This window comes from Cebidichthys violaceus, unplaced genomic scaffold (genome assembly GCF_023349555.1).
Source record: "Cebidichthys violaceus isolate CVI_PGR_0920_01 unplaced genomic scaffold, fCebVio1.0.p SCAF_9, whole genome shotgun sequence".
In the NCBI taxonomy this organism is placed as follows: Eukaryota; Metazoa; Chordata; class Actinopteri; order Perciformes; family Stichaeidae; genus Cebidichthys; species Cebidichthys violaceus.
Genome location: NW_027176975.1, coordinates 8,089,392 through 8,105,418, shown reverse-complemented (window position 1 = coordinate 8,105,418; position 16,027 = coordinate 8,089,392). Strand labels below are relative to the sequence as shown.

Sequence of the window (16,027 nt, the reverse complement as noted above, 5' to 3'; positions counted from 1 at the left end):
CCCACTCTTCCTGTGAAAGTTTTCATCTTTTCTTCAAGTGTCTTTGAGACTGGCTGCACTACAGTATGGAGTGTGTTGTCAAAAAAAGAGATTCCCATGTAAGATTTGTCCATGTGTAAGATACTTTTTGCCTATGTAATGATCATGTATACCAGTATTATATAAATCATTTGCTTTGAATCATGTGTGTTTTTTCCCTCTCAAGCACTGGCTGACAGTGTTTTTAGGGATGCTCCGTATTGGATGTCGGGCGACACTGACTCAAATAACTGGATCAGGTGTTGGTGACAATGGGGCCGATCTGTTAAATTCAATTCTATGTTTATATTTCCATTATATTCTGGAATTTGAATTCATTGTAAGTTTTGACAAATTTGTTGCTCCATTTTAATGTTCACACTTGGATTGCAATTTATGTTCATTTTAAAGATTGTTTTTTTCCCCCCTGGTGTAAGATTTATTATTTTAATAATAAATAATAATTCAGTACATTTATATCTATGTATTTAATTGTCGCATTTTGTTTACAGAGTTAGGAAAGTAAGGTTTAAATTAAGCCCGATGTTTCCTTACACATACAGGAATGATCCCAGTCACTTCCACACCGTAAACATACAGAGTATTCATTTAATACACTTATTAAATTATAGTTTATTACAAACACCTGCGGGGTCTGGAACCCCACTATGGAATGGATCTTCTGCGCATGACTGAAGTGTATTGTTGACAGTCTGGTGATTGACAGCAGACCCCGTTTGAGGCTGTGGGATTGAGAATGTGTCATAACGCCACATTTTCTGGTTTCCTCGTACCGCGCATGGCGGGTTATGTCGTGAATGCGCGCGTCTGACTCGCACTCTCCATTGTGCTCGGTCCCTGCACTGCGTGACCCTTCTTGAGAGGTGAGCGGTGCTGTTGGGAGGTCTTTCACAACGCTCCAGCTGAAGCTGCAGAACAGCCATGAGCAGTCCGCCGAGCCCTTCTCCGTCCCGATGGTTCAAAGCGCTGCGAAGGTAACGTTACATACTAGGTTTACATTATCGGTGTTTTCACTTGGTCATGAGTGTAGATTCCCTCAGTGGGTTAGAAAGGCCTACCGCTAGGCCCACATGATGCCTTGGAGTGGCTGGGTTCAAGATTATCAATACATCACCTGATTGGCTGGACTTGTTAGTAGGATTTTCACAATACTCCCTGCTAGTGGGGCTTTTACTTAACTGGTGCATTGGCTTAATTGCACACTAACTCCATTCAGAAAAGGTCCAGCAGTGGAGAATTCTTGACTCTTAACATGAGTGTTAAAACAAGGGCGTGCTATGCTTGTCAGAGGAATGGCCGGTTAACCTGCAGAAGGTATGGTGATAAACTATGGATTGAGGATGTGTTTAATTGCCTTGTGGTGTTTAAAAACTAGTTGACTGCTGTTTCAGGACCAGGCTGGGGGAGCCGTGTCTGAAGACGTACCCTCTTGAGTGTGTGGATGTGCTGAGGAGGGCGAGAGTCGCCTTTCGAGCGGGACGGACCATCAAGGAGGTCTTCAGACTGGCTCAGCTGGAAGCTGTGGTGCGGATGCTTGAGGAACACGAGTGTGACTTTGTGGATGCTCTTGGAAGGGACCTCCATAAGGTGAGGGGTGAAGCACTCAGCCGGAGTCAAATCAAAAACAGGAGACGATGACAATTGACATAATGGTCCAATTAGTAATTGATTTATTTTTTCAACCAGCCCAGGTTTGAGGCAGTTGTGTCAGAATTGATTCTGGTCAAGAATGAAGCACTTCATGCCATCAACAACCTGAAGAAGTGGATGCAGCCGCAGCATGTGGAAAAGAACCTGGTGAGTGTGTTGCCGCTTTTTTTCCAATAACGTCTTCATAATATTATTTAGATTATTCGTGATTTTCACAATCTTTTTCGAGAGAACATTCTGTCTCGCTGCCACAAAGAAAGCATTATGCCGGCACTGCCAAAGCAGATTAAAACTTCAGTTGCCTTGCCCTTTCTGTAAGACCGAGGTGGGCTCATGTCTTTCTGTTAGTTTCTGATAGTCAAACTGTGCACTGGTAAACCTTCACTCTGAGAGTTCTCTTTCACTTGTAACTTAATTTTGAGCTTGTCTGATTGATGTAGTCCACCACGTTGGATGAGTGTCTTATATTGAGTGAGCCGCTGGGGGTGGTGTTTATCATGGGGACCTGGTGCAGTCCAGTCCAAACGTGTCTGGTGCCGCTGGTAGGGGCCATCGCAGCAGGTGCAGAGACTCAAGACACTCATTTAATCAGTTTAATTCTAGTATTATTTGTCCTTACTCAGGCTTACTGATTATTTTTTATAAATTTGTGCAGGAAACTGTGCAATCATCAGCCCCTGTGAGTGCACCGCTCACACAGCAGAGCTTCTTCATCGTCTCATCCCCTTCTACTTGGACAATGTGAGTAATTACATGGCAGGAGAATGGAAAGTTTTCAATTTGCAAGTTACAGCGGACCTTTTTTGTCTTTAAGTCTTACAAAGGGTGACTTTTTGTGGGTCTTTTAGCTCAAATATTGAGCGGTTGAGTAAATGCTTAGTTTATCTCTCATTTGAGCCTAATGACTCATTTGTATGGATCCACTTTGAGAAGTAGGAAGTTGGTCTGTGTGCTTTTAAAAAATGCATTAGTTCGCTGACTCAAATGAGCGGTTTTAGTGTGACACAAGACTTTAAAGAGGTAAGATGTGGTCAAATCTGGGAGTGTAGAGAGAGACATCCAAGACCGACGCAAAAGTTGACTCTCAAACTTTGATTTTGAAGATGTAGGCCCACTGTGTAGTGATTAGCAGTAAAAATGTTATCTGATCTAAAATTCTTGTTTTCCTCAAGGAATGTTTCCATGGGATTCTGGCTGGCACGAATGACTTGCCTGAAGTTGTGGAACTTAAATTCGACCATGTCTTCTTTACAGGTAAAGCTACATTTTTTGTGATTATACATTGAATTATACATTAAGGATGTCTATCAATCCCTAGGCAACAGGGAGGAGGGAAGCAGAATTGCTCAGGCAGCAGCTCGCACACTCACACCAGCCACCCTGATTTTGGGTGGCAAGAACCCGTGTTATGTGGACCAACACTGTGACATTTCCACCACCGCACAACGCATCACTTGGGCACGTTTTCACAACGCTGGACAGAGCTTGGTGGCTCCTGACTACATCCTGTGCCACACGGATGTCCAAGCACGGCTGGTGCAGGCCCTGAAGTGCTGCTTGATGCAGTTCTACGGCTCTGATCCCAGAGAGTCCCGCAGTTATGGCCGCATGGTCAATCTAGAGATCTTCAACCGTACAAGAGACATGCTGTGGAGATCTGGCAAGGTGGCTGTGGGTGGCCAAGTGATAGAAGCAGAGAAATATATCGGTATAAATAGTACATAAAAACATAGCAAACAGTGTCACATGCATTACATTTAATACTGTTGTTAACTTCTTTTTTTCTGTCTGAAGCCCCAACGATTTTGACAGGGGTGGCAGAATCAGATCCCATCATGCAGCAGGACATTTTTGGCCCAATTCTTCCTGTTCTGACTGTAAACAATATGGAGGAAGCAATTGCCTTAATTAATAAGCAAGAGAAACCCCTCTGTGTGTATGCATATTCCAGCAACAGCAAGGTACATGACAGACTCAAGTTAAGACACTGTATTAATTGTACGAGCCTAGTGCAGCCGATGTGTTTTCTGATCGAGAGTTGCCCTTTCTGACAATGCAGGTCATCTCAAGGCTAATGAGTGAGACCTCTAGTGGAAGCTTCTGCTCCAATGACAGCATCCTGCAGAGTCTGATGGTGGCTCTGCCATTCGGTGGAGTTGGTAAGTAGGTGGCAGCAGAGTACAAATTATGCAAAAAATAGTTGTGGAACAATTCTACTCATGGTATATCAACTCTCCCAACACTTTTTGAAAAGGTTCCAGTGGAATGGGTTCCTATCATGGCCACCACAGCTTTGATACCTTCTCTCACAGGAAGTCATGCCTGCTAAGAGGCACGCGGTTTGAGTGTGTAACCTATCTGCGTTATCCACCCTATGAGGACCGCAATCTGTCTCTAATGACATGGGCCAGTACCCTGTCCCAGAAGAGCCAGGGCTGGTGCCAGATCCTGTGACGGTGTGGGAGGATGATAACAGAGCCATGTTGGAAGAAAGCCGAGTGTCCCTCAAGTCCTGACGTGCAAATTTATTGTATTAAAAATTCACGAGAACAAAACCTAATGGGGTGCAGCCACATCTAACAGATGGAGAGCAATATAAATAGTGGTTGTTCAATCCATGGGTGATGACAATTGTAAAAACCAACAAGATCAAGAGATATTCTGCAGTATTTGAAGATCTCAGCTGCAGTACAACCAACTCAACTCAAAGTGTGCCTGTTTGATGAATTATTATGTATTGGCTGAATGGTTTAAGATTTTGCCACAGTGAAGTTTATCACTGCCTTTATTGTCACATTATGCTAAGAAGAAAGTTGTATCAAAATAAGAACAATTTTGGACCACATGATTTTATTGATATATTTACAATAAAAGTTAAATCTCTGCGACACCGACTATCCCCAGAAGAAAATTAGATATTTGTCTTATTCTTCAAGTGGGATCTGGTCATTCGGGTCTTTTGTAGATTGTCTCCTCGTTGCCTTCTTTCATTGCTGCATATCTGGCCGCGGTGAACAAGTAGTCGCTTAATCTGAGTAAAAATGTTGGGACATTTATCAAATGTGCAATAGAGAAACCATGTTCTCATATACATTTTTAAGCACCCTACTGACCTGTTCAAAAACTTGGCAATTTCCGGATCGGCCTCGCCTGTTCTTACAATTGGAGCAACACTATAACAAGGACAAAGATCTATCAGAACCTGCTGAGCCACAAAAGCAAGACAAAGGGGGTAATTTTATGGAATTCAAGGGAGGGGACATGCTGCAACTGACCTGCGTTCTGCCCTCCGACACACTGTCCGAGCCAAGTGCAAAGCGGCGCTGCCCTTCCCTCCTGACTGTGAAAAGCAAAAGTATCAGTGCAGCAGGAAAACCTGGGCTCTCATTAGACCTGTATCTCACAGATGCACAAATGGGCTTACAGGTAAAATGAAGTTGGTCAGTGGAGGGAGTTCTTCTGTAAATGTATCAATCCAGTTTTCCAGGTCTGCAATTGGCTGTGCAGTAAATGTAGTTCTCTCTTACAAAAACAGAACAGAAACAAATAAACTCATGAGATCTTCAAGAAGACAAGACAATATTGTACTGCATTAGACAAGCCAGCAAGCACATACTTATGTGACTTTCTCTTGCAGATGATCGAGGAGTGGCAATATTGGAGCCCACATCTTGTAAAATGCACTGTATCTGCAATGAAAAAAGCAAAATACTGTCGCAAATCTTATATCTGGCCCATGTACAATGTCTGCAATAAAGGAAGTTAATAAATGCAACATGAAAATCAAACCTTGTCCAGCTGATATGTGAATGTGTGACCTTTGTCGAGGCAGAATTCTCTGGCCAAGCTGTAATGTCCAATTCAACACGGTCACTTCAGGTGAGGCAGATAATAGAATAAGTTTTGAAGTCAACTGTGACAGGTGAAAAGTAGAAATGTTACCCTATAGCTGATGACAGCTCATCTGTACTTCCTAAGGCTTCAAAAATATGATCTTCTTTTGGCCTCCTTTCTCCTGTAAATGTGCTTGAGAAACCTTTTGGGGGACACAGCAGGTACTGAGTCAACTTTTGTAAGAACGTTGCATGGTAACAGTGCTGGAACATGTGTTGTTTTCCTAGTTAAGATGAAGTACAACCTTTGTCTCCAGTTTTGGTGTATATTTTAGGTACCCTGTTGTCTCCTTCAGTGGCATACCTGTAGGGGAAAAGGAAGACCGGAAGATACAAGAGGGATTTAGATGAAAGTCATTTTGAAATAAGATCCCAACAGATAACCATGCATGTACTGAATATAACGCTGCATTTTTTGTTTCACTGGGTCTTTAACGTTTCAGATACTTAAACAATACTCCAGCTCTATATGACTTTAGCTACTGAGCTAAAATTGCCTTTATTTCATAGAGTACCCTGGGTAGCAGCTGCCTAACGTTAGCAGTTAACGTTACATAGACAGTTGCAACACGAGTGAATGTGCACGCCTCCTTTGTGGGATGTATAACTACCTTCTGCCTGCATACAGTGTGTTTCTTGTCCAGTGCTCGTTGATGAGCCTGCTTGTCCTTACAACACAACGGAGGTAAGCAGGTTTGGTAATGAACGAAGCCATGTTAAAGCTAAAGGATAGCTGCTAAAGGTGAACGATGGTTGGAAATGTCTCTTGTCCCTCCGTTGTATCCGTAGTTTGTGGGCGTTTCATTTTCATCGCATGATTGGTTCACTCACCATGTGGTTTGAGAGTTCTGGTCGCTGATTGGACAAAATAACATGTGTTCAACTAGCTGTGGCGCCGATTGGATATTGAAGATCAAACCCATGTTCGTCCCTCCTCTCGTGTGTCGTCCGTGTTTCTAATATGTTTTCGTCACGCTGCGTTGAAGAGAGTCTGTGCTCGGAGCTGGTTCATGATATTTGACCTAAATTGCTTTGTTAAACTCTCTATATGTGTCGAGTCTTCATGACAAACGCAGAGCCGTCGGGCACAGCTGTCAACTGCTTGCTGCTGCTTCAGAGGATTAACATTTGCTAAAGGTGGCTAAGCTAGCTAATAATAACACTGCCACTGACAAGTTTACGTGAAAGCTGACAAGTTCTGGACACATTTTTGCACTCTGGAAACTGTTACAGAAATGCAAGTCAAGGACTTATTGGTTTCTGCTCCAGGGAAGGCAATCCTCCACGGAGAGCATGCAGTTGTGCACGGAAAGGTAACTTGAAAGACCCGAGAGCTCACTGATATGATGCCGAGTGTATGAGATTTAAAAGTGAAGCTGGGTGGCGATACGATAACCCATTAAAGGACAACTTTGCACATCTAGACAGTTTTCTACAAAAAAACGTGTTCATTCTTTTTTTAATTCGATTTTCCAACTCTCCCATCACTAGTTTCATTTAAGTAACTTACATCTCTGCAAATGATTTTCTTACTGTGCTGTAAATAAATAGAAACCACCAATAACCTGGAAGGTAGTAAAAATAAAGAAGCCACATTCAATAGACAATAAGCTGTATTATGCCGTAAAACATTATTTGAAGTAATGTGGACTGAATGGACTAAACGTTTGACCATTTAATCACAATTTGTTCTCTGCTCCATTACAGGTTGCTCTTGCTGTGAGTTTGAACCTGAGAACATATTTATGTTTGAAAGGCACCACTGCTGGCAATGTTTGCATCAACCTCCCAAATATTGACACATTCCTCTGCTGGGACCTGTCTGAACTGAAGCAGCTTATTCCTTATTGCTGTGGTAAGGGATGGTGCAGCACATTGCATACACTGTGATTTTTTTTACTGTTGGATTGGCATCAGGCTTCTCATAGTCCAGTACACGCAGTGACATTTCAGTTTTGAGACTTTTTATTCAATGTCTACAAAACTGTTTATTAATGAGCATTTAACTCCAATCATATAAGTTACTACAGATTTAAAATAATGTCTATTTAGGTTCTAATTCAGCAACAATCTCCGTCTTCCGCGTATTGTCTCTTGACTTTGTTATTGCATCAGTCTTTGGACATACCATTAACTGTGACAACTTATCCTTTGGCCAGATTAATACATTTTGCAGTATTTCTCATACGCTATCATATATGTGTCTTTTCCATACAGATGAAAGTGTGTGTTGTTGTAACATTATTCTAGTGATCCTGATGATTGCTGTGTTAACAGGTAAGAGGGAGGAGGTGAAACGTCTGGATGCTGAACTTGTGAAGAGACTGCGTGAATTTGTTGGTGTCACCAATGGAAACTTGGATACTTGCAACATGGCCACCCTAGCCTTCCTCTACATCTACCTCTCAGTGTTTGGCTCAGGGTGAGACAGTTCTTACCAGAATTTGTTAATTTTATTATTATGGCTAGTTGGCTCTGAGGGCCTCAAAAATCACATTACACCGTATAGATATTATTGATACGAGAGAAAACCAGAGACCAGGCCCAGAAAATGTCATCCTGTTGCCGAGCTGCAGCACCAGTTGTTTCAAGCCAACAGGGCACCTTTTACAAGAAAAAGAACAGCAGCAACACTGCAATGCAGATGTAGACATGTCCATGTGCTCCATCTACAGGCATGGAAAGCAATAGAGTCTGCGCACATCTGGCTCTGCAGATTTAGCACCATCACCCCCTGCGTGCAATGACTGTTGCAGCTTCATCTCTTTTTGTTTGGTGTAAAATATTACATTTTTGTCAGGCTGAGCATTTTCTGGTGAATGCTGGGAAGTGTGCACTCTGCTCATTTCATCATGAGTCCTCTGCTCTCCAGAATTGTCTTCTTGTGTGTTTTGGTGAGAGGAGAGGGAGGGGAGTCCTTACAAGATTTGAGACTCACTTGTCCGATGGTTAAGTCCTAGAATAATGTCTAATTTCCTTAAATTATTTTTATTTTAGCTAATAGGTAGCACACGTGTGAAATGTAAAACCTCAAAATCACACGTAAAAAAAATAAAATAAAAAATACAGCAGCTGTGACACTCATTGCCTGAAGGTGATGCAACTGTTAATATTTCAGCAACGATTACTTTCTGTGCCCATAGCTGACACACGCAAAGTGTTTAAATAACGTTATAATGGCAAAACACTTTGTGAGTTTGTTTGTCAGCTACAAGGCAGTTTGAATTAAATTTAAATTGGACTGATTTATGTCATATATCACATGTAGCATGATATACTGTAATTGTACTTCAGTGTATCAAGGTTGGGCTAATTTGATTACCACATGTTGCATTGAGACTACAGCACATGCTTACTAAGAAATTCAATGATACTGAATTGTTCCGCTCTTGTATAAAAAAAAACAAAAACTGGTTGATTAGTCATAAGCAGAAGTAATTCAATCCCTTTTGGAAATGTATTCACTATTTATGTAGATGAGTGGAGTGTGATTTTTTTTTTTTTTTTTTTCCTGCATCTGAAAAATTCCCTCCACCTAGAAATAAATATAGTAAATTAAGACAGACGGAAAAGCAGGATGTTAGTTTAGCAGCTGCGAGCACGGAAGATGCTCAGGAACATTAGAGCCGCAGGTTGTCGGGAGCTTTAATCGGTGCTGACACGGTGCTGCCGCGTCTGAAAGAGGTGATGGGTTCTGACAGGATGGCCACTAATGAGAGTTTGGCACTGGGCCTCACTGCAGCCTTTAACAAGTCTGGATGTGTTTTTCCCTCGAGAGAAGAGTCGGACAATTAGTTTAGAGAATTCGCCTGTCTTCCCAAAATTAGCTTCCCTGACAGACATTGATGACAGTTCAAGCTAGTTTCTGTTGCATGAAGTAGTGTATGGATTACTTAACATTAAACACTCCTTATAGTTATGTGTATATTGTAACCGTACCAGTAATATAATATAATAATAAGTAAAGTAAAGAAGGGGAATAATACTTATTTACTTTATTATTAAGTAAGTCATAGATATAGCATTTAAGTGTTTCTATACAAACATGGGCTCAGTTTGTGTGTTTATTTCCTCAGTGAGCTGCCCAGCTTGACGGTGACTGTGTGGTCTGAGCTGCCAACTGGAGCAGGACTGGGCTCAAGTGCTGCGTACTCTGTGTGTTTAAGTGCAGCTCTGCTCTGTGCAAGTGGGTCCATCCCCGCTCCTCTCAAAGAGTGGGATCACACTGCCAGGTAACGACATCATATTAAGGGAAAGTCTCTTTTGTGGGCTGTGTATGCAGTTTACGTAGACCATTGTGAGCATAGACAGACTTCTTAGTCCTGGTGATGAATGTCTTCTAAAAAAAAAAAAAAAAAAAGAGGTGAGTTCTCACATGTCTCATTCTGTGCAAACAGTTTCACTAAAAGTTATTATTTTTAAGTTTACAGAGAATAGAAAAAATCTTGAAATACAACATTATACTTCTCAAATAGAATAAACTGATACATGTTTGAGATCAACACTACAGCATGAATGCCTGTGCAGTATAATGCAATCCAAAACAGTGGTCTGCAATGCTAAAAATACCATTTTGAGAATCTTATGATTTTAGTTATGATGAATTTTATTTTTTATTTAACTAGATTAGTTCTTCAACTGTTGTAGCCAAATGACTGGATAAGTATGCCGCAGAAAGCAGCACAGAACAACTTACAGAGAAAAAGATTCTATTTTTATCAAAATACTATACTGTCCTATTACTGCCCGTTCTCTGTCCATAATTTTAAAAGTTCATATATTGGTGACCTGAAAACTTTTATTGTGCTTTAGAACTGATTTCAAGCACATACACTCAAGCTGCCCACATAAATGGTCTTTATTAACCGTATTCACCGTTGAGACAGATGAGAGCTGGAAGTCCTGACAGCTGTTGTATGTAAACTCTATTGTAATTTCTAAGTCCATAGTTTGTGGTGTTTTCATTCTTTATTCTCCTCTATTGAGGAACTCAACACTCAAAACAAACAACACTAAGAAACAGGGTATAAACAAACAAGAACATCACAAACAACACACGTCTGTCACAGTGTGCCCAGGCTGTTTAAGGCAGTAATAGGCGGAGGACACAAAACAATTGTTTGTTGCAGAGTAGTTGTCTATATCTATATCTGCAGCCAGAGGGGAGAAGGGTGAAGGAGTAGGGTGGGTGTTTTATGTGAGACTGCATTATGTTTGAGAAACATTAATCACAAGCAGCTTCTGTATAATCATTCATTGAACATCTATACCTGTGTACCAGTGTTTGGTTTGTAGGTAGTTAGAGGTTAGGTCTGTCGGGTCTGTTGGGATACTACCTTCTCCTTTAATTTACAAATAATTGCAGGTGGTGTCAGGAGGACCTGGAGCGGATCAACAGCTGGGCTTTCCAAGGGGAGATGATCATCCATGGGAATCCTTCTGGAGTAGACAACGCTGTAGGAACGTGGGGTGAGGTCTGATATTATCTCAGTACATATGGTGGTATAAGTCCCGTAGTCTCCGTGGACTCAGAGCACTCTTTAATGGAGCCACCACTGTTCATTATCATTTGATGATTATCTATTTAATTGTTTTGATTTCCCTGTATGAAGGTGGCATGCTGAGATTCTTGGCCGGGAAGATAATACCACTGAGCAGGTAATGACACTGATTAACTTTTTTTAATTTCATTTAATTTAAAAAGAGTTCACAGTGAATTAATACATTCATAGTGTACTCATAAAAGAAAACAAACATTATCTGAGTAAAGTGAATGCGGGTCTGTCTGCTTTACTTTGCAGGGTGCCGTTATTAAGAATCCTCCTCACTAACACCAAAGTACCACGTAGCACCAAGGTACTTGTTGCCAGGGTGAAGGACAAGATTAACAAGGTACTAAATGGTTTCTTCCTCCCCCGTGTGTTACTTGCCGACACTGTAATTAATATAATAGGTGGTGCTTTTGCATGGCAGATACTCCAGAGCCTGTCGTTGAGTGCCTTCATAAAATATTGAAATTAAACTCTTAGCCAGCGTCCCTGTGTGCTGTTGCCTTGGTGACACCAGCAGGTGTGCAGATTGCTCCCTCAGACGTGGATCAGTCTGCCATTTAACAATCTGTATTTGTACAAAGCTGTTTCTCAAACATATGCACAAAGGAGTTTGTAGTTTTCACTTAATCTGCAGTGATGACTTTTTGTAGAGTTGCTGTGATGTTGGGGATGTTGATTTTCTGTTTTTGTTTTCATCCCCTCTAGTTTCCCTCTATCATGAACCCGGTGCTTGACTCAGTTGATGCCATTTCCTGCACTTGTGAGAAAGTCCTCTCAGAGATGACCTGTGAGCCCATCACTGGAGAGCACTACAATATTCTAGAGGTACAAGATATTAATAGATTGTATGAAGCATCTTACGTCACAAAGAGTCATTGAGACGTTATGTCAGTAAAATATAATTGTACAACTTCTACTGATAAAAAACAGCATCTTCCTTTTTTTAATGTAAAATGTCTTAAACCAGAAATCCCATATTCACATGATCCACATGACTAATTCTCTGCCAATAGTGACATGTATTTACAGCAGCTATGTGATATCATTTGCAGGAGCTCATTGACATTAACCAGCACCATCTGAATGTGATGGGTGTGGGTCACCCGTCCCTGGACACAATGTGCCGGGTCACGTTGACTAAAGGGCTCCATAGCAAGCTAACCGGCGCAGGGGGAGGAGGCTGTGGCATCACTCTTCTGAGACCAGGTACTGTTGCCTCTGTATGTCACAACAGTGTGCTTTTTAAATGTTTGAAAAAAACGTTAAAGGTCTGTTGCAACATGCAACTAGTAACAACGAACAATATACTTACAGGCCGTTTTTTAAGATTACGTCTAAACTTCTCATCTTCTACTGACTTTGTCAAAATCAAATTAAAGTGTGAACAAATTGGAGTTAGAGGGCACCCTTCAAAGGTGATTAATGATATCTTTCAACGTGCCAAAATAAATGAAAAAGAAGATTTGCGCCACGAAACAAAATGAACCGCAGGCAGGCATGATTTGTCAAACACTGCTCTGCCGAAATTAGAAACATCATCAGGAAACATGGACACATCCTGTGTGCTTCAGGAGATCACTAAACAGCCTCCTCTATTCTCGTATGGAAGGTCTGAAAGGTAACTCTAGACGTGCACAATGTAATAATACTTACTAGTGTAACAGCGGCAAACACCGTAACTTTTTCTATTGTTTCTATTATAAACTGCCACTCTACAAATTTGGTCTATATGGTGACCTGCTCTTCTGTGAAGGCCTATATAGGACAAACTAAGAGCTCTTAAAGTTGGTATTTCTGACCATAAAACACCTTTACATGGAGGCAAAACATGGCTGACCTTCCTCTGTGTGATTGACTGGCCATGAAAAAGTGAATCTTATTAGAGGGAGAGATATAACGTATATATAAACTGTATTAATAGTTTTACTTTGAAACATTGAATGCATGATACAGTAGTTCTCTAAATGATGTTGTCTAAACTAGTTTGTATTTTGTTAGAGTTACTAAGCCTTTGATTTAAAATGAATATCTCATTTTGTCGAGTCCTCCAATGGATTTGCCCTAAAGTGGATTGAATTTGAGAAGGGAAGTGTGATGAGTCAAACTGTCGGACTCCTGCTGAAAACAAATGTTCTGCTTTCCTCAAACGCTTCCTCACTCTTCCTCTCTGAAACAACGATTTGAGTGGCAGGAAATGATGAGAAGGCTGCACAAGAGGGGTCCTTTGGTGTGGGGTACTACTGTGGAATTGGTTATAAGGAAACTATATCATCCTCCCTCTGACAAAACAAACAAGCAGCGAGTTCAGTCTTTGTTGATGCCTGCAGCCTGTAGCAGACTGAATTTGTATACGTGTAAATTCCTCTAAATATATTTTCAAATGCTCCTTATTTGTTTTTCTCAGCAAGCATTTCCATCTGCGTGAGTCGCAGCTATTTTCAAATAGATCATCTGGTTTCTGTCTACTCTAATGTTCTCAGAGAGGCAGTGTTAAAGCACTTTGAGCTAAGAAAGCACTAAGTTAAGTTCTCATTGCGTTAGAGTTGCTCTTGCATCTAAAGCTTTGAATTTGAGCTGGACGCGTGGTTAGCCTTTGTATTAAGTGGGCTTTGGACCGTTTCATTTGCAACAAACAGAAGGGAAATGCCAGACGTTTGGTGGGATCACACCATGCAGAGTCCTCATGTTTCTACATCTGTGAGGTCATTGACTTCGGTCAAGAGGTTTTGTGTGGCTTGTTGTCGTTCTGCTGTGAGTGACGGGTTCATCCCTGAAAGCCCCACTGCAGCCCGTTTAGTCATGTACACTAAACACATTAAACATCTGTCTCGTTAGCTTGTAATCCATTGTTCTTTTAATGTATAACTGTAGCCCACACTGACATCACTTTTTTTGACATGACTTTATTATGACTTGTTTGTTTTGTAGAAACGGACTCCTCTGTTGTCCAGACTACAGTGCAGGACTTGAAAGACTGCGGCTTTGACTGCTGGGAAACCAGTATTGGCGGGCCGGGTGTCCAGCAGCATTCTCCTCTCTCTGTTAAGGAGGAAGTTCTGGAGATTTTAAACCGTTACTGAGACTGTGGCTGAACAAAAGGACACTTTGTCTTCTTGTTGCTTTTACCTCAAGACCTGAGGTATGCTCAACTAATGAAGAGGGAAACTTCACACTGAGTGGAGCTGGACAGAGCTTCCTGAATTTTCCTGACATCAAACAATCTAATCCTTTTGAAACTAACAACAAGGCAATTGTGTCTCTAACAAATTTCTAATATTCATTTTGAAATGTGGGAAAATGACTGCTACTCAAGGGCACAGTTGTATGTATGTATTGAATGCTTTGTCCACTAGATGGCATCAGAATTGCACAAATGCTTTTTATGAACCCGAAACATTTTATGGTAAGAGACTCTGATAAATTGATAAATATATATAAGTGAAGCACTGGCAGAATTAGTTTATAGCTTCATCTAAATGTTAAACTCAAAGGGGCGAACACATCGTAATGGATCAGGTAATTGTCAATCATTAATTGCTCACTTTTGGCATTGTAACATGAGATGTTGGAAGATAACCGCCAGAGTGAAGGTGGTTATTTTACAGAAAATGATGATGGAGAAAACGTTTGATAAATTGAATTGTTTTTGGGTTCTTTAACAAAACCCAATGTTTAATTTTCAGATTTTGTCATTCTACAAAGAGGTTTATCAAAGTATGTAAGCTTTGATATTTCTCAGCGTCACAATCAATGTTGGTGAGACCAGGAAATGATAATGTCATAAATGTACTCTGAGGACTATTTGCTTATATAATGTAAAACCTTCTTATGAGTTATCATAAATACAGATGTATGCTGCTTTGAATCAACATTGAAGCTATTGTTTTATTTTGATTTACCTTTAACATAAAAGCAAATACAAAATAATGCTGAAAACAAACCATCTTATAGCCCTATAAAATAATATGAATTTTAGGGTTTGGTCATTTTTTTAAAATTTAAAAATAGTACATGCCACGGGCTGTTTGTTTCCGCAGTTAAAGACCAACTAGCTGTTTTGTTTTGCTAATGGAGGATGGGGAGAGGGGGACAGCAGGAGTGTGTGGCCTCTCTGGAGCCTCTGGATTAGTGCCACTAAAATGTGAATCAACAACCAGCGTCCTTCTGTGAGTCACACATTTGTGCTGACACATATGCACACACACACACACACACCAGCTTTCCTAAATTCTCCTCCACCTAATTGCTCATCCACCTAAGCATTACGGAATATTCTGCAAATGCCGCAGATACAGAAGAAGGATCTGTGTAGAATATCCCTGATTTGGGGAAAAGGTCATAGTGGGATTCAGTTGAGTTGAATATCCATTTCATTTTCTATTTTTTAAATGTCATGAAGATTGAGTAGTACGAATCTGGCAGTGTACGTGAGTACACAACATTTGTCACCCTCCCTCCTTTTCCGCCTGGCGCCCCCTCTGTCCTCTTGAATTGTGTCATCTTTATGTCAGGGCAGCCCCCCGTCAGTGCGCCGCACAGTTGCCCCTAACCCCTGCTGGAATTTAATTACCACTGCGCTTTTCAATTGAAATGGCATTGACGAGGGGGGACAAGAGGGAGACAACAGAGCCTGTTTCATTTGAAGCCCCTCTCTTTCTTTTCCGTCTCATTCTCTCTCACTCCTTTTACCCCTGCAAGGCACAGATGGTATTTTTTTTATTTTTTTTTATCAATGTCAGCGCCGGCTTCTTTCTGCTCTGATGAATAGAATCTAAAGAGGCCCTGAGATTATTTCAGATAACAGAGGGAGTGAAGAAAGAGGTCAAGGATAGAGGGAGAATGTTAGAATGAGAGAGAGATGCCGTCCGATCATTTAACATTTAACGTTGAGGG

At 41.0% G+C, this 16,027-nt stretch overlaps 3 protein-coding genes across 5 annotated transcripts; 2 read left to right on the top strand and 1 right to left on the bottom strand.

Moving 5' to 3' along the window:
* Window positions 1–787: 787 nt before the first annotated feature.
* On the top strand, window positions 788–5,477 carry aldh3b4 (aldehyde dehydrogenase 3 family, member B4). 3 transcript variants are annotated; one of them, XM_068703919.1, is made up of 10 exons: window positions 788–1,013; window positions 1,431–1,626; window positions 1,726–1,836; window positions 2,130–2,250; window positions 2,345–2,430; window positions 2,862–2,943; window positions 3,008–3,397; window positions 3,484–3,650; window positions 3,749–3,848; window positions 3,944–5,477. In XM_068703919.1, the coding sequence occupies exons 1-10, from the start codon at window positions 961–963 to the stop codon at window positions 4,141–4,143; spliced, it is 1,506 nt and encodes a 501-aa protein (XP_068560020.1). In that variant the 5' UTR covers window positions 788–960; the 3' UTR covers window positions 4,144–5,477. The 3 variants fall into 3 exon arrangements, with proteins under 3 accessions (XP_068560020.1, XP_068560021.1, XP_068560022.1); XM_068703920.1 differs by lacking the exon at window positions 788–1,013 and having other exon boundaries at window positions 1,533–1,626; window positions 1,731–1,836; XM_068703921.1 differs by lacking the exons at window positions 788–1,013; window positions 1,431–1,626; window positions 1,726–1,836; window positions 2,130–2,250 and having other exon boundaries at window positions 2,332–2,430; window positions 2,989–3,397.
* On the bottom strand, window positions 4,520–6,354 carry mmab (metabolism of cobalamin associated B). Its single transcript, XM_068703922.1, has 9 exons — window positions 6,194–6,354; window positions 5,828–5,886; window positions 5,632–5,725; window positions 5,479–5,536; window positions 5,306–5,378; window positions 5,114–5,211; window positions 4,965–5,029; window positions 4,803–4,862; window positions 4,520–4,720 (listed from the first exon to the last, which is right to left on the bottom strand). The coding sequence occupies exons 1-9, from the start codon at window positions 6,295–6,297 to the stop codon at window positions 4,636–4,638; spliced, it is 696 nt and encodes a 231-aa protein (XP_068560023.1). The 5' UTR covers window positions 6,298–6,354; the 3' UTR covers window positions 4,520–4,635.
* A 213-nt stretch (window positions 6,355–6,567) lies between these two features.
* mvk (mevalonate kinase) lies at window positions 6,568–14,997 on the top strand. Its single transcript, XM_068703435.1, has 10 exons — window positions 6,568–6,895; window positions 7,290–7,437; window positions 7,860–8,004; window positions 9,659–9,814; window positions 10,948–11,051; window positions 11,195–11,240; window positions 11,384–11,474; window positions 11,840–11,959; window positions 12,187–12,340; window positions 14,063–14,997. The coding sequence occupies exons 1-10, from the start codon at window positions 6,818–6,820 to the stop codon at window positions 14,212–14,214; spliced, it is 1,194 nt and encodes a 397-aa protein (XP_068559536.1). The 5' UTR covers window positions 6,568–6,817; the 3' UTR covers window positions 14,215–14,997.
* The last annotated feature ends 1,030 nt before the right edge of the window (window positions 14,998–16,027 follow it).

Bases quoted from the DNA above. Each gene is read 5' to 3' on its own strand.
- mvk (XM_068703435.1), top strand. From the start codon at position 6,818: ATGCAAGTCAAGGACTTATTGGTTTCTGCTCCAGGGAAGGCAATCCTC. The intron at 7,438-7,859 runs GTAAGGGATGGT...CTGTGTTAACAG, and splicing joins GCTTATTCCTTATTGCTGTG to GTAAGAGGGAGGAGGTGAAA. The intron at 11,052-11,194 runs GTGAGGTCTGAT...CCCTGTATGAAG, and splicing joins CAACGCTGTAGGAACGTGGG to GTGGCATGCTGAGATTCTTG.
- mmab (XM_068703922.1), bottom strand. From the start codon at position 6,297: ATGGCTTCGTTCATTACCAAACCTGCTTACCTCCGTTGTGTTGTAAGG. The intron at 5,537-5,631 runs GTAACATTTCTA...TGGACATTACAG, and splicing joins GAGCTGTCATCAGCTATAGG to CTTGGCCAGAGAATTCTGCC. The intron at 4,863-4,964 runs GTCAGTTGCAGC...TCCTTGTTATAG, and splicing joins TGTCGGAGGGCAGAACGCAG to TGTTGCTCCAATTGTAAGAA.
- aldh3b4 (XM_068703919.1), top strand. From the start codon at position 961: ATGAGCAGTCCGCCGAGCCCTTCTCCGTCCCGATGGTTCAAAGCGCTG. The intron at 1,014-1,430 runs GTAACGTTACAT...CTGCTGTTTCAG, and splicing joins TGGTTCAAAGCGCTGCGAAG to GACCAGGCTGGGGGAGCCGT. The intron at 1,627-1,725 runs GTGAGGGGTGAA...TTTTTCAACCAG, and splicing joins TTGGAAGGGACCTCCATAAG to CCCAGGTTTGAGGCAGTTGT.